Here is a 15048-nt window from a genome sequence, read left to right on the forward strand (position 1 = left end):
GTACATATATTTATCTCATATTAACACCATATTGGCCGGCAATTGTGAGCTTGTTCTCCACGTACTTTGTGATAAGAGTTTTGCGCTGTTTTTCCTTCAAGCGTGATTTGGGCATCTGGCCCTTGCCAATGAATGCGACAACATCAGGCAAGAATTCGTGCTCTTCCAGAATCGAGTTTGCGATCCAAGTTCCAAGACTAGGCAGGTACCGCTTGTCGCTCGAAGTCTCTGCCACCACGACGTTCATGTTGTTCGCAGTGAACAAGACAGCAGAGTCCACCTGGTCGTGCTTTTCAATATCGGCCTCGACGTCGTACACAAAGTGCTGCAGCCCATTGACCTCGATAGTGTCTGCAATGGCCCCGAGGACAAACAAAACCTGCATCTCCACGTCAAGGCCCCTGACAACAGTGTGCAAGAACCCGAAATCACCGGTGCGCATATATTTTACCTCTGGGTCGCCATCAGCGATCACGGCACTCATAATTTGGTCATTAGTGGTGCCATCGCGTTTGTAATAAGCCGTTTGGTTAGCGTCACTAACCACCCAGATCTCACCAAACTCGCCCGTGCGGCACAGGCAGCGGGTCTCTGGATTCACAATAGCAATTTGGGTATTAATGGGAACCATTCCGCTGTCTAAAAGGTATAATGCATCGCTGCAGTTCATGGGATTCACCACAGAAACATATCCCTGACGCAGAGCAACTGGATCAAGCCAGATTTCTATGCCATCAACCAGCATATAGCTTCGAGTGGTGATCATAGGGTTGGTATCAGTGCCATAGGCAAGATTAACGGAGATTGTCTCGAGTTCAACCGCAGCAAATGCTAGTCGCATGTCATTAACAATGCTAGTATTCGTACGACCATTCATCGGCACTATAAGGTTGGTCAACTCCGAGAGAGTGTAATTCCGAGGTTTCGAGGCACGGCATGCATGCTCAAGCATCTGCACCGTAGCGTACCCATCCTTTACCTTGTACCGGCTGGCTGTCAAAAAGTAGGATGATGGGTTGTTTGCATAGTCAACCGGGGACACCAATAGAGTTGACATGCCCACGTAGATACCCAAACAGACCGTGTACAAAAATCCAAGGCCCGAGACCGAGCGAACACAACCAATAACCGGTTTACGAGACGTCATTTGACACGTCTCCTTTTGTATTTTACACATCCCAAGGAGAGCTTGGTGACTGATGTGAGATGCAGTCAGTTCATGGTCAGGTGACCAGTATAACCACACTAACGCAGCAAAATCCGTCTTCAATGCTCGAGGGGGCATTTTATAGCTCTTACAGGTATGGGTGGCCAGCACCTTGACCTTTGCTGTATTGTGAATCTTGGGAACCACAAGTCGCCTATGCTTGAGATAATGGGTGACTTGCTTATCATCCATGAGTTGCCAAGTTTCGTGATTGCCCAGCAACAAGGTCACTCTAAACCGTTTAATCAGTCGGTAGAGCGATTGTAAATCCTCATCAAGACGGTCCGTATTCAGCGGTGACAAAGGAAGCACGCTAATACCCATAAAGAAGCATGCCAATACGGCCACTACAAAGTCTTCGCTGTGAGTGTACATCAGCACCGCAATGTCACCCGCCTGCGCACGGAGATGATCGCGAAGGTATTGAACAGTAGCAGCAACACGTTGGTCAAGCTTTCTCCAAGAGGTTTCAGCACCTGACTTTGTCGATGACGATAGGGTCTGATAAGCTAACTCATCGGGCTGACGAGCGACCCGCCATTGAAACAAGTGCACAAGAGACTCGAAACTTGTCAAATCATGCTGCGTACGGTCATCCAAGACTTTTGTGCGCATGTCTACTCCAGAGTATTGTTTGTCGGCTTCACCTAGCGTCTCATTGCGGATATGGGAGATTGCTGGAGACCAAATACCACCCACTGGATCCTGGCCGCGAGGTAGGGAATCAGCGATACTTTTAGCATTGAAGCGGACATATGCAGCCGAAAATCTACCATGCAAAACCTGATGGGAGGCAAGAATTTTGGCAATATCGGGACGACCAGCTCTAAGAACACGGGGTGTAGCATTAGGCCAGGTAGCAATAGCACAGTATATAGGGAACTGATGAACTTGCTCAAGGACTGCAATGCCACGTTGGCACATGAGGTCTAGAGTTTGCTCACGAGTTGTCTCCTGTTTGGTGGCGGCGGCATGCGCAAGCGGTGCAGTCATGGCTGTGACAGCAGGTGGTGGCACAGCGTCAGGAGTTTCGAGCACAAGAATAGACAATAATCTACCGGCCAGCGGCATTTGGAAAACACAGCAATCGTAGATACGGCCCTGAACACTGTGCATGATCGTGCTGGAGAGGTGCGGAGAGTACTCATAAACATAGTCACTTTTGGAATAGCTAGGAGAAGATTCGATGGGGGATGGTGTAGAGTTGTTTGCACCAGAGGATGACACCGGGGATGTCGGTGATGGAATGTAGACCAAGCGGTCTTCAGTTAGACCTATCACATACACCAAGCCGTCCTCAATAAATCCCAACAAGCCAGTGCGCAAAAATTCCAAAGGAAGAGCACCTTTTTCATCGAAACAGCGAGCATGGAACGTACTCTCTGTATCTTCAGCTAGACCCCAGAAACCACCTGACAAGCTAGGTGAATCGATCCAAAGCTCACCGACAGTCATTTCGCCGGCCAAAATGCCAGTTTCTGGATCGACTACAGCCACAGTAGCATCGGGAAGAGGGAATCCAAAAGGAACGATCGCAAGGGTATCTGATGTGTTTGTGGGACCGCCTCCACCCAACTTTATCTGAACTTTATTGCGCTTTAATGCCTCACGATCCAGATAAAGTTCACCCGCATCCAGCGCATCACCGCCATCCGGGACAGCTAAAAAGTCGCGCATGGCAATAACCATACCACCGTGCTCAGTTAAGGTGAGCATGGGTGCAACGATATCGCGAGCGGCAGCATTTCCCAGTGGTTTGAGCCATCTATCAGCCAAGACCATTTGGAACTCAGCATCAACTGTGGCCGCATCAATCAAACACCAACGTAAAGTGCTAAGGTCAATTTTTTGCTTCTTGCTGAAATTCCGAGTAGCTTGCGGAGCGCTCTGGTAGTTATAACATACCTGCTTGAGAGCTGGATAGTCCGAGAGCAACATCGAGACTCTGTTTCTGGTTGCTACATGAGCATATAGACCCGGAACAGCCATAGCTGTTTTGGTCAGAATGTACGCGCAGTTTCCCGAGTAAACGGTCAGCAGAACACCCATTATCAAACCAGTTGATCGTCGGATATCAAGACTACACAAAAGCCTATCCGTACCCCGACGAACCTTACCAGTGTACACATCACGCGATCGCAGAATGGCCATAAGTCCTTGCATTTGGTGCAGTAGAGTGCGGTGGGACATAACCACACCCCTGAGATCACCAGTAGGGGAATAAGCGTAGTCGATATATGCCAAGTCAGGAACCTGAAGAGCTGGCAGATCCGCTCCACGCTTAGGCGGGGCGTAGCTACCCCAGTCGGTTGTTTTCCAGAACTGCACGTCCTTGAGTTGAGCGAACTTTTCAGAATGGTTCTTCTGGAACAGCTTGAGCTGAGTCTCGGTTGTCAAGACTAAATGGCACTGGGTCATGCTGAGAATTTTGGACAGCTCCGCAGGTTGGTGAGGGCTGACTGGAACAGCTACCAAGCCGGCAAGGAAGCATCCCATCATTGCGATGATGAACTCGATAGGCTCGTACTCTGCATACAGCAGAATGACACGGTCGCCTCGGAAAAGCCCCGATTGATCTCTCAACATCTGACCAACTTTTTCAGACTTGGAGGCAAGCTTTGACCAGGTGATCGACTGGTGCTCTTTTCCTTTTTTATCGAGGACCATGAATGCAGCCACATCGGCGTTGGTGCGGCCACGATGCCGCAAAATAGACGGCAGGTTATCGAACTTGGTGAGCCGGACCCCTGTATTCAGTGGATCAGTATTGGCCGACTCAGGAATCCCTCGCGGAGGCAAAGGACGCTGCAAAGGGCCGGAAATGGCTGCTATCTCAGGAAGAGGAAGTCGAGAGGAACTTGGTCCGACACCTTGAGACTGCAGACTCTGCAGCATTTCTGGAATGGGGTGTGATCCAATGCTCTCGCCTGCACTCTGTCGACGCCGTGAGCGAGAGCTTGGGGCCCCGCTGTATACACTGGCAGCATAGTCGGTGTGCTCTTGGGAAGCGAGCCACTTTGCTATTACTTGTTCGCGGTGCTTCCTGTAACCTTTTGCCGTGATGTCTCCTTCTTCAAGCTCTTGACGCAACTCTAGCAATCGCGCTGTGATATCCGGAGGAGCCCCATCAGGCACACTCAGGTCGACGTCCATGGTCAGGGAATTAAGACACTTTACTAATCGGCGGTGAGATCATTTCCCCAGTGCGGAAAGCGATCCATCCTCTCCTACCCTTACCCACGCGAAGTTCGCACATGAAGCTTGCAGAGGCACCTTGCAAAGTAGAATAGTATGTTTGAAATATATATTGGTACAAAACGACCACCACTAACGTCTAGGGAGGATGCGCCGGCGAATAGGTGCAATGGGCCTGCCGTTGGCCCTGTTTACAGGAGCTTGAGCGAGGCCTGCTGCGAGAGGGTTATTAGCGAAGCTGTTGTTAGCGCCGAGCTGCGGAGCAGGCGCGCTGCCTGAACCGAAATTGAATCCCTGTTGTTGTGGAGGCGCAGCATTGGCTCCGAAACTGAACCCACCACTGGCGGCTGCGGGAGCTGCTGCACTGTTTGCATTGTTCGCACCAAACCCGAACGAAGGGTTTGCGGGACCGCTTGAGTTAGTTCCAAACGAGAAGCCTGATCCGGCAGGCTTGGCATCATTATTGGCTCCAAATGAGAATCCTCCAGCAGATGCTGCTGGCTGGGTGGCACTGCCAGAAAAGCTGAACCCGCTCCCACTGTTACTGGCTGGAGCAGGAGTACTACTGTTCGACCCAAACGAGAAGCCACTGCTCGGTTTATTATTATTCTGTCCAAACGAGAAAGGAGCAGGTGTGGAGCCCGTCGCTGCAGGAGCCGATGATGCACCGAATGAAAAAGTGTTTGTGGGAGCTGGTTGTCCGGGAGCTGGTGTGGCTGCCGGGCTGGCAGACTGAGCGCCAAAGCTAAATGCCGGCTTGTCTAGAGCGGGTTTAGGCTCTTCCGAGTTGGATCCCAACGAAAACGCCGGTTTGGCGGCACTAGAGCCGAAGCTGAACGGAGCGTCCTTCTTGGGCTCAGTTGATGGCGCACCGAAACTCAACACAGGTTTTTCTGTTGAAGCCTCTGAAGGCTTGGCAGCCCCAAAACTGAAAGCAGGAGCCTCAGTGCGGTTGGCTGCTGTCGGCTCAGGTTTCTTTGTCTCACCAAAACTGAAGGCAGGTTTGTCTCCATTGGTAGCACCAAAGCTGAATGCCGGTTTATCTTGCGACTTTGGTGCATCACCACCGAAGGCGAAAACAGGCTTGTCTGCAGGCTTCGAAGCGTCACCACCAAAGCTAAAGGCAGGCTTGTCTTCAGACTTTGCGGCTTCACCACCGAACGTAAACGCGGGCTTGGCTTGAGTTGCCGAAGCGTCACCACCGAAGCTGAAGGCAGGCGTATCCTTTTGTGATGCACCGTCATTGAAATTAAACGTGGGCTTTTCTTGCTTCGAAGAGTCACCACCGAAACTGAGAGCATGCTTGTCTGCTTTCTTGTTTTCAACGCCAAAAGTTGCGGGCTTTTCTTGAGCTTTGGCTGGTTCACCAAAACCGAAAGCAGGTTTATTTTGGGATTTCTCACCGCCAAAGGTAAATGCTGGCTTGTTCTGATCCTCTTTCCCACTGGAAGTAGTGCTATCAGCAGGCTTATCACCACCAAAACTAAAGGCAGGAGCATGGTCTTTTGACGAGCCAAAGCTGAATGCATGCTTGCTTTTAGACTTGTCAGAAGGCTTTTCAGTTGTTGAGGCAAAGCTGAAAGCTGGCGGCCCTGACGAGGAGGCTCCTGGCGCGTCCTTCTTCTCAGCTGGTTCACTCACATTACTCTGCTCAGGCTTTTCAGGCTTTGAATCACCGAAGCTGAACACAGGCTTGGCCTCACCTGATCCAGCTTCGGATGGTTTAGCGAAAGAAAATGCAGGCTTGTCTTTCTTGGCTTCAGTCTCATCGGACTTTTCGAAACTGAATGTGGGCTTTTCGGGCTTTGCATCAGATTTAGCCCCAAAACTGAATGCTGGAGTGGAGCCACTCTGCTTCTGAGACTCAGAAGAGAGGTCTAAAGCTGTAGTAGTACTGGGATTTGAGCCAAACGCGAAGGGCTTTGTTGACTCTGTCGCGGGTTTAGGTTGCTCAGAGGATTTTGACTGCTTGGTAGATTCAAAAGAGAAAACAGGTTTCTCAGCAGGGATAGATTCTGTCTTCTTGGCCTGATTACGAGCTTCGACAACTTCGGCACTCTCAATAAGTGGGCGGCGAGGAACTTGTTCATCTTCAGGATCATCCTCGTCACTATCACTGAAATCAAAATTGACGGAAATGAAACCGGGGCGTTTCATTCGGTCCTCGGGAAGTTTTGTTAGATCCACCATGGGTCGCGTGACCAGCTCAATTCGACTTTGTGTTGCGGGGAATTTAGTGGTCACGTCTGCAGTAATATCAACCTTGGGTGTCTTCTTAGGCGGCTCAATGTTTGCCAGAACAGCAGGAGCCCGCTCAACAACAGGAATTCGCCCAGACGAAGTATCTGTAGATTTCTGAGCAGCAGCAACGCTGGGAACGGTGGGAGTTTTGGGTGGTTCCGGGGTTTCTAAAGGAGTCGACCTTCTGCGTTTGAGCGTGCTATTGTCATTTGCAAGCAAAGCATCTCTATATGCAGCGATAATCATGTTTGCAGGCACGTTGAGACTTTGTTGGTTTTGTAACAAACTTAGATCGAATTGGGGCACCGTTGTGTTGTTTCCAAACACAAGCGAGCGACTGGTCGCTTCGTCCTGCGATGAATCACCGGAAACCGCCTCATTTTCGGAATCAAGTCGCGAAGAACCAACGGTAGCTGCAGTTGACAGTGTATCAACGGGTCTTGTGCCGACCTGCCGAAGCAGCAGCGGATTGGCGGGTAGTTCGAGGTTGGTGGTCGGTTCTGTTTTCTCGGATTTGTCTGCACCCCACAAAGAACCGAACGCACGTACTACAGACCGGCTTAGTGTCGACAGTCTCGAAGCAGGCTGGGCTGCGTCTCCTGCCTGGGCAGCGGCTTTGGCGACACCATTCGCCGCTCCTACATCGTTCGACACACCATGCAAGCGTGGTTCCGTCCTCTCATATGGCGTGCGCCCGAGTCTGTGACCTTTATTGCCAGCAGACTTGATGTTTCGATTGCGCTCCACGGGCGCCATGATGTCAGCGTGAAAAATTACCTCAGCGGATCGTAGGTTAAATTTTTTGTGCAAAATACCATAAACCGCGGGAAATGGTCAGTTTTTCGTGCGAGGTGTGCAATGACACGGTGATCAAAAAGAAGCTGATGGGCCATTTCAACAGGTGCCCGCAGGCGTATTTTACCTGCATTGATTGCAACACCACATTTGAGGGCACGGAGTTTCAGAAGCACACTCAGTGCATCACCGAGGACCAAAAGTACCAGGGCAAACTGTACAAGCCCAAGGAGAAAGCGGCAACAGTCGAGCCCAAGGAGAAAGCAGTGAAGGTCGAGCCGAAGGTTGAAACGAAAACGGCAAAGGTAAACAAATCCAAGCCCAAGGGAGCGGTCATGATCAAAAAGGCCCAAACTCTGGACAAAGTGCTAAAGTCGCTGCGGAAAGAACACAATCTCGACAAAAAGGATCTGCTCAAAGCCCTGAGACTCACCTCCGAAGGCAACTTGGAATGGGTCTAGACGGCCGTGCTATAGTTTATATTCGGTATTTTTAATTATTTCGCGAGCCAATAGGGCGATTACTCATATGTCCAAGTCGATCCAAGCATATCGCGGGCTGATTCGGGCGGCGAACCTGGCGTTCCGCAACGATGCTGTTGCCTTGAAAGCGGCTTGTGACCGCATCAAAAGCGAGTACAAGGTTCCGTCAGAAAATGAGGCTGATTTGAAGCGACGGATCCAGCTTGCCAAGGATGTGGCTCATATTCTTCGTTCCAATGTTGTACAGGGCGTTAAAGCCAGCGAGGAAGATGAAAAGTACAAGCTTAATATCCACAACGAGACTGAGCTCGGAGACAATGACGACCGGTTCCAGAAAACTCCGCTGTCTCAGGGCGGCAGCGGTGGATGCTGCGGAGGGTCTGGAAAGCAGTAAACCAGCGAGCCCTAATTTTATAAATATTAAAAGCACAAATCGATAAATAAAGTTCATCGTAGGTAAGGGCGCCCCGCTCGATTAATGGCCGCAGCCAGATTCAGCGCCAGCGTGGTATCAGAGGGATGTCGGGTGCTGTACCGGTACAAGGCATCTGCAATGTGTGGACAGTCTGTTGCGAGGATGTTTCGCAATATATTAGGATCAACCTTGGTCATTAACCAGCCTAGATTCTGGTGAGCTGCGTCAAACGTCCATCCTGCGTCGACTGCTAGAAAGTACAGTAGCTGGCCATAAATATTGCCACCATCTTTTGCGATCCGCCAGCAGTTCACACCGGCATCGTAGTCGCCGGACTCGATAAAATACGCGCCTCTCGATATCGCTACACTCAGCGCGTCGTCGACGGGCGGCGTAGGCATCGTGTCTGTACACCCCCACATTGACGATGATTTGTGATGCCTCGATGGAACTGGGCTATTGAGAGACTGTCTGTTAGAGACGTCCCACGATTGTGAGGCAGCATGCCTAGTCTGCGGCGTTACCGGGAGGTCCGGGGGCTGGGTTTGTAGCCAGCTCAAGAGGCTGACCTTGGATGTCGATTTTTCAGACCAATCAAAGTCTTCTGCCTCTAATGTGTGGGTGCTGTCGTTGATGTGATTAGGCACATCAAAGTGCTCGCTTGTGAGCGTCGTAGAACGGGACGGGGAAGGTGACAGGAGCGAATTGGCGAAGGGATGTCTCTGACCAGCTTGCTCAGAGGCCGGAGCTGGGTTGCGCACCTGGTCAGGCGTTTTCCGGCGAACCAACTCGAACGGAGGCGGCATTTCCGCAAGAATAGACGAGTCACCCATCACGGAGACCGTCGACATTCTTGACCGGGCCAGCCTATCAAGGGGGGAAACACTATCCAAATCCATACTAACAAATCAATTGCGCATGGATGGCGGCCTAGTGGTACGTGTTTGGGAGACGCAATGATCTCTTTGAAAAGTTCTTGAGAATGAGCTTAGGCGCGTGTCTCAGATCCGATGCAAGTTTTAGTCCTCTGGTAAGCAGTCATCCTGGGGTACGTATGATGTCATAGTCCCGTGGGCGCGTGGGTTAGGTTGGAGCCGACTAAGACGTGTATCGATTGTTTGATTTGGCCGCTGCAACAGGTGAGTACTTTTTTTTTTCTGCAAACTGTAGAAAACGAATGTTTTGTGCGCCAATTCGCTCCCGCTTGTGTCTATGCATAACACTGCAGGCCAGTTGCGCCTTCAGCCAGCTGCTACATTTTGCTTGACGTGCCAGCCCTGTGCCAGAGCAAAGGAGCGGTTGCCGAACAGTGGGTCCGAGCTGGCCCAGGTTGCTCACACCACTCACATGCCATGTGGACCCGCTGACGATAGAGTTGGGCGAACTCCGCGAACGGGCGGAAGCTTTCTTGGCTAGCGCACATGCAGCTTGGTCGTATGGAGAGGTATTTACAAAAATCCCGCAGATTTGGGCGACCTGCTGTAATGTAGCTCCTTAAACTGGCACCTAGAATGACAAATAGGGCATATTTTAACAATGCTTCAAGCTGTGAGCGTCTAGCCCAAATTACCCACTCTAAATCGTGTCCGCTCGGTGCATCGATCACCAGATGGACGCACAGGTCAATCTCGGGGCAAGGGTAAGTCGGTTCGCCGTATGAGAACCTGAATAAAAACGTGCTAACACCCCCGAAAAGACCTTTTTGTCCCAAATTTACACTCCTTACATGTGGGTCACTGTCGGCTGCAGGAACCGCAACTACAAGAACATCAAGCCGCGCATCCGAGCGAGTTAAACAACATAGCTTTCACGATAAATTAGAACAGCAGACGTTATGCATTCCATAAAAAGTCATCTCCGGTCTCCCAGAATCTCAGGAATTATAATTTGGGGGATGCGTTCTTGCAGATAGGGCAGGTCCCGACTTCTTGGCGTTCAGAGGTGGAAGCTGTTGAGCCGAGCCGAAGTGTGCCCCTTCGTGTTTTGGCTTAAACCTTGAAAGGGGTCTGTCCAGTCCTCCGAACAATCTACTGCTAGTTTACAGCGCATCGCGATGAATAGATCGCTTTTTGCTTTTAAATATTTTTCCCGACTCCTGCACAGCAGACCCTCCCCAGTGGCTCCGCGAATCATTCTCGTCGGCGGGGCCATGCATGCTTACCACCGAACATTGCAGATACACTTAAAAGTCTGAATGATTGGGAGATGACTCTATACACACCCCATTATATTTGGGAAACCCTCTTGAATCAACCACCCCTTTCAACACAGAACCATCGTCCCAAAGCTTGGATATATGACCCAAGGACGGGGAAGACCAGAAACGACCCAGTTGCTAAGAGCAAAACTGGGATTCAGAGATGATATGCTATGGAAGAGGTTCTGCGCACGTCGGCTCGAGCTGATCCACTCGCTCAGCCTCAGTTCACGAAAGGCGTCCGAGCAGGAGGAACCAGTCCACTTTGTGGCAAGAAAGCTTTGCAGTGAGTATGGATATAACCCGGAGAGTGTATTACCGGATTTCGAAAAATTGGTTCGTGCCGGAATTCAATCGGTCAGACGCAACCAACGCAGATTCACTCGCGGCACCAACAAGGACGGCAAGCCATTGCTCGTAAAAGGTGCTGGCGCTGGCGAAGAGTCCGTTGAGGGATCTCCTGGGTCGCCCGGGTCTAGTGATATGGCGTCCGCCGGCAAGCCCACGGGCATTGTTGCCGCCCTCCAAGAGCTTCGGGCGTACATTATGCCGCTCATGGTTTCAAATAGCTCGATCACGCCCGCGACGCCGATGATCCGCGAGGGCTTCTTTCAACTTACTGTCGGTGCAACCTGTGCCGCGAATGGCCTTGACAATTTTGCCCCAATTCTTTACGATGCCATTTTGGGCGAACTTGGCGATGCCATGGTAAGGTTTTTTAACGTTAGCCAACGTAAAGTTTTGGCGCCACTCTTAGCAAACGCCGTTGTTCTCCATGGAACCGAGGTCGCGTTTGCCTTCCAAAGCGTGTTATCGGAGCTGGTCCTGGCCGCCGGCGCCGATGTCAATGAAATGATCGAGGTGTTAAACCGGCTGGAGCTACCTTCCGTCTTACCGCCAATCCGGACAAATTTTCGCAGAGAAAACAATCCCGCCTACTCGCCTGAAAACAGCGGAGACACATCTTTGTCGCCACAACCCGCCACACCGAACTCGCTGCAAGTGTCACCGGTCGTCCGCCCCACATCGACCAACGGCGTGGCAGGCAACTCTGATACCGCACCCCAGGTGCAACCTTTGAATGCTACTGCAACACCGATGCTGGCGTCGGAATCCCAACAACCGCTTTCTTCACCCCCCAAGATATCGGCGCTTCTGGACTCTTCCTCAGCAGGGATCGCCCGGTCGTCGAACCTGGGGCCGTTCGCGACCACGCCCTCTCAGCCAGGTACACCAGTCATCAAACCCGAGCAGGAGCAGCTCAATGCCGCGGCCACTCTGGCCAGTGGATTCTCCATGACCATGCCACAGCAGCAGCCGTCCGCGGCTCCCCATGCACCACCGCCACAGCCGCTCATGCCTATTATGAACACCCCTTCAGCACCCCCTCCGATGCTGCCGAGCCTGTCCAGCTTGCCCATCCGCGGACAGTGGGGGGCAATGCCAACCATGTTTGAGCGGAGAGTTACTATTTACTACAACGGGCGACACCTTAGCCTAATCTATTCCCCTCTCAAAAACACCCCGCCAACCATCTCGGAACTCATCGAGCACTCTCGCAAAACATTTACAATAGCACCCGACGCAGTTGTGCGTGTCCGCGATTTATTGAGTAAACGCATTTTGGAAACCCAGCAGGACCTACTCGATGTGTTCTCCCAGCAGGTGGTCGACCTAGAGCTCTTCCTGCCTCCACCAATGCTGATGGTCGCTCCCCCGCCCTCAAACGAAACACCGCGTTTCACCCCTTTAGCACCTGTCTTAGTACGCTCAGATCAAAAGCCTGCCTAATATATCGAGCGCCTCTATGTAGCCCATACATTTATATATTTATGACTTTCCTCTTTCTCCTTTGTCATGTGGGACTCTGACTTTGAAGAGTTTCACGTTCCCGAGCACATAGCCAAGTCTTCAGACACGGTTAGACAGGAAGGCCAGGCGGCTACTGAGCTTGCACAAATAGTTGAGCAGTTGAAAACGGTGCTCAAAGCCCGCGGAGCCACCGATTCGCCCGAGGAAGCCGAAGTGAATGCGGTCGCGCTAGTGCACGCGTCGCTTAGCGACAACAATGACGAGTTTTACCAGAGTCTAGCGTGGCAGAATTGTAAAGATCGGGTTTTCCACGTCGAGGGAGGATCGTTTGGTGATGTGCTGGCCTGCGCCAAACAGTATTTATTGGAGCTGTCTCGGGTCTAACTATCACTTTCTTCTGCCTCGCTACCGGCGTTGTCGCTTTCTTCTTCTTCTTCCCCGCCGCTCTCGCTGTCGCTCTCCTCACTGAACTCCGCCTCTTCTTCGTCACTGTCGTCCTCGGCTTCTGGCAATTGACTGGCTTCCTCCGCGGCTGCTTCAAGTTCGCTTGGGCCGGCTCTTTGCTTCTTGGCGCGACGTTCCTCAGCCAGCGACAAGTCCTCAAGGTACCTGTCGGTTACCCACTGGTTGATTGCTTCATAGGAATCATGGGAAATCATTGAAAACTCGTGCTTCTCGCCAGAGGTCAAGACGACTACAATGTTGAAGGTTAATCGAGTCACAACAGTGTAGGACAGGTTGGAGATTTGAGACAATGGCAAAATAGTTAGAGGCTTGCGGTAGCCAAATATAATGTAGCGATGCAAAAACGATAAAACGCCTTCCCGCGATCCCTGATGTACGGTAACGTGAAGCACCGGCTCGTCGTAGACCTCCTTCACGTACGGTCTCAAGCTGTCCAGCAATGCTTGACGAATGGAAACAGGCTTGGCATTCTCAATAAACTTGTCTGCAGCAACGTCCGTGAGCGTAAGCACTATACTGCTGGCGGGGTCTTTCCCCGTGCTGTTGGCGATAACGACATTCCACGTAGGTTTCGGTCGATCTGGAACGGGCAGGCAGGCAACTAGGTCATACATTTCCCAGTCGCCCTGAGCAATTACTTTGTCTTTCACAATCACGACCAGTCGGTCCTGTTTGATCGCTATATCTGCTCGACGCCGTTCGGGAAGGATCATACCCAGTCCTCGGTAGACCTCGGCGTCCTTTATAATGTCCTGTGCATTGGCTTCAGGCGTCTCGGTGTCGTAAAACGCGACTATATCTTTGATTAGCTGCTTCACAACCGGATCCTCGACTGCATCAACCCGCGTCTGGAGAGCTGACGGAAGCATGCTGACAGGAGGAGAATAACCGGGCATATACCAAATATTTGTTTAACCTGGTGTTTGGCCAGGCCTTTCACAAAAAATCAGACCAGAGTTCCCTGTATATGTACGTCTAAACTAGTCTAAGTTATTCCTCTTTGACCGTCGCAGTCATCTTAGTAACCTATGGACTCTCCAGTTGATATTTTCAAACCTGCGGTTGTAGTCTTGGCTTCGAACGAAGACTCAATTGTTTTCCCTTCGGAGAACAGCACAGAATTTCGCTTGGAAACCATCAATGGTGACAGTGCGAGTATTATTGTGGATGTTGGTAGACTGATCAAAGTCGTTGTTGGGCCGTCCAGTGTTGCCTTCTTAGGAACAAAGGCTATTCAATTGATGCACAACGACTCCAAGTCTCTACAGACTTTCGACAATGACAAGTCGTTTGTTGATATTACTTGGGAATCACATTGGCATCTCGCATCAAAGGCAGAAACTCTCGAAACATACAAACTTACGGATGGGACTGAACTCATTGGAAATACGGATCACCAAGGCGACTATATGGAGTTTAGAGACGGCCTTTTCTACAGTACTACAAAAGTGTGCGGGTTTACTCTCAGCGAGCAGTCGGTTGCGTACGGTTCTGTTTGCTACAATGGCCACGAGCCTATTCTCTCGTTTGCAGCCTCAGGCGACCTTGTGGCTCTTGGGTTTGAGAAACGGATCGTAGTGCTGAACAAAGAAAAGTACGAAGAAATCCATATACGCAATGTGGCCCGCGCTCTCACATTTTACGACGATGAGTTATATCTCTGTCATGACAATGGTGTCTCGCAGGTAGAATACGGGGATTTCAGCGAAAAGATAACCTCTGAAACAGCAGATGACTCTCCATTCAAAGGCAACATATGTGGGTTTGCTGTCCACACTTCAGAATCTACGCCAGAAACCGCATCAGGTGGTAACGTTATCTCTTTGTCCGAACATGAACATACGGTTGCAGAGTTACAAGCTCAGATCTCCAAACTTAAATCGGAACTGAGCCTCTGCAGAGCCCAAGACGAGCCAATTGTTCCCTCTACATCTCTGGATACCCGGTTCGAGACTGCTAATTTCCCCACTTCCATCAGCGATGCCTTTGCCCAATTGTTTAACGGACAGGATCTGTACTACTACTTTGAAATCAAGCAAAAAGAGTTAGCAGAGTATCTGGCAGGTACGGATCCGGTCCGAGCACAACTGCTGAGACTCACCCTTATAAACGACTTCCCGTCGTCGGTCCTCGCCGATAAACTTGTTGCCGAGCTTGGCCCGGTCGTCGCGGCTCCAGACGTGTTTGAAGCAGTGATGGGGAAATATCATGTTTATGAGCAATATAAGTCTGGTTAAAG

At 51.0% G+C, this 15048-nt stretch overlaps 8 protein-coding genes across 8 annotated transcripts; 4 read left to right on the plus strand and 4 right to left on the minus strand.

The window, feature by feature from the left end:
- Positions 1-10: 10 nt before the first annotated feature.
- B9G98_02233 (Uncharacterized protein C56F8.02) lies at positions 11-4360 on the minus strand (the record flags this gene model as incomplete). The annotated part of the gene is made up of 1 exon (XM_024808790.1): positions 11-4360. The coding sequence occupies one exon, from the start codon at positions 4358-4360 to the stop codon at positions 11-13; it is 4350 nt and encodes a 1449-aa protein (XP_024664558.1).
- Positions 4361-4534: 174 nt separating this feature from the next.
- On the minus strand, positions 4535-7399 carry B9G98_02234 (Nucleoporin NSP1; the record flags this gene model as incomplete). The annotated part of the gene is made up of 1 exon (XM_024808791.1): positions 4535-7399. One exon carries the CDS (start codon positions 7397-7399, stop codon positions 4535-4537), a length of 2865 nt encoding a protein of 954 aa, XP_024664559.1.
- A 74-nt stretch (positions 7400-7473) lies between these two features.
- Positions 7474-7899, plus strand: B9G98_02235 (hypothetical protein; the record flags this gene model as incomplete). Its single annotated transcript, XM_024808792.1, has 1 exon — positions 7474-7899. One exon carries the CDS (start codon positions 7474-7476, stop codon positions 7897-7899), a length of 426 nt encoding a protein of 141 aa, XP_024664560.1.
- A 67-nt stretch (positions 7900-7966) lies between these two features.
- B9G98_02236 (Mitochondrial zinc maintenance protein 1, mitochondrial) lies at positions 7967-8314 on the plus strand (the record flags this gene model as incomplete). Its single annotated transcript, XM_024808793.1, has 1 exon — positions 7967-8314. The coding sequence occupies one exon, from the start codon at positions 7967-7969 to the stop codon at positions 8312-8314; it is 348 nt and encodes a 115-aa protein (XP_024664561.1).
- Positions 8315-8367: 53 nt separating this feature from the next.
- On the minus strand, positions 8368-9234 carry B9G98_02237 (hypothetical protein; the record flags this gene model as incomplete). Its single annotated transcript, XM_024808794.1, has 1 exon — positions 8368-9234. The coding sequence occupies one exon, from the start codon at positions 9232-9234 to the stop codon at positions 8368-8370; it is 867 nt and encodes a 288-aa protein (XP_024664562.1).
- Positions 9235-10631: 1397 nt separating this feature from the next.
- B9G98_02238 (hypothetical protein) lies at positions 10632-12323 on the plus strand (the record flags this gene model as incomplete). The annotated part of the gene is made up of 1 exon (XM_024808795.1): positions 10632-12323. The coding sequence occupies one exon, from the start codon at positions 10632-10634 to the stop codon at positions 12321-12323; it is 1692 nt and encodes a 563-aa protein (XP_024664563.1).
- Positions 12324-12724: 401 nt separating this feature from the next.
- Positions 12725-13705, minus strand: B9G98_02239 (hypothetical protein; the record flags this gene model as incomplete). The annotated part of the gene is made up of 1 exon (XM_024808796.1): positions 12725-13705. The coding sequence occupies one exon, from the start codon at positions 13703-13705 to the stop codon at positions 12725-12727; it is 981 nt and encodes a 326-aa protein (XP_024664564.1).
- Positions 13706-13837: 132 nt separating this feature from the next.
- B9G98_02240 (hypothetical protein) lies at positions 13838-15046 on the plus strand (the record flags this gene model as incomplete). The annotated part of the gene is made up of 1 exon (XM_024808797.1): positions 13838-15046. The coding sequence occupies one exon, from the start codon at positions 13838-13840 to the stop codon at positions 15044-15046; it is 1209 nt and encodes a 402-aa protein (XP_024664565.1).
- Positions 15047-15048: the final 2 nt, after the last annotated feature.

Source organism: Wickerhamiella sorbophila (genome assembly GCF_002251995.1).
Source record: "Wickerhamiella sorbophila strain DS02 chromosome Unknown contig3, whole genome shotgun sequence".
Lineage (NCBI taxonomy): Eukaryota > Fungi > Ascomycota > Dipodascomycetes > Dipodascales > Trichomonascaceae > Wickerhamiella > Wickerhamiella sorbophila.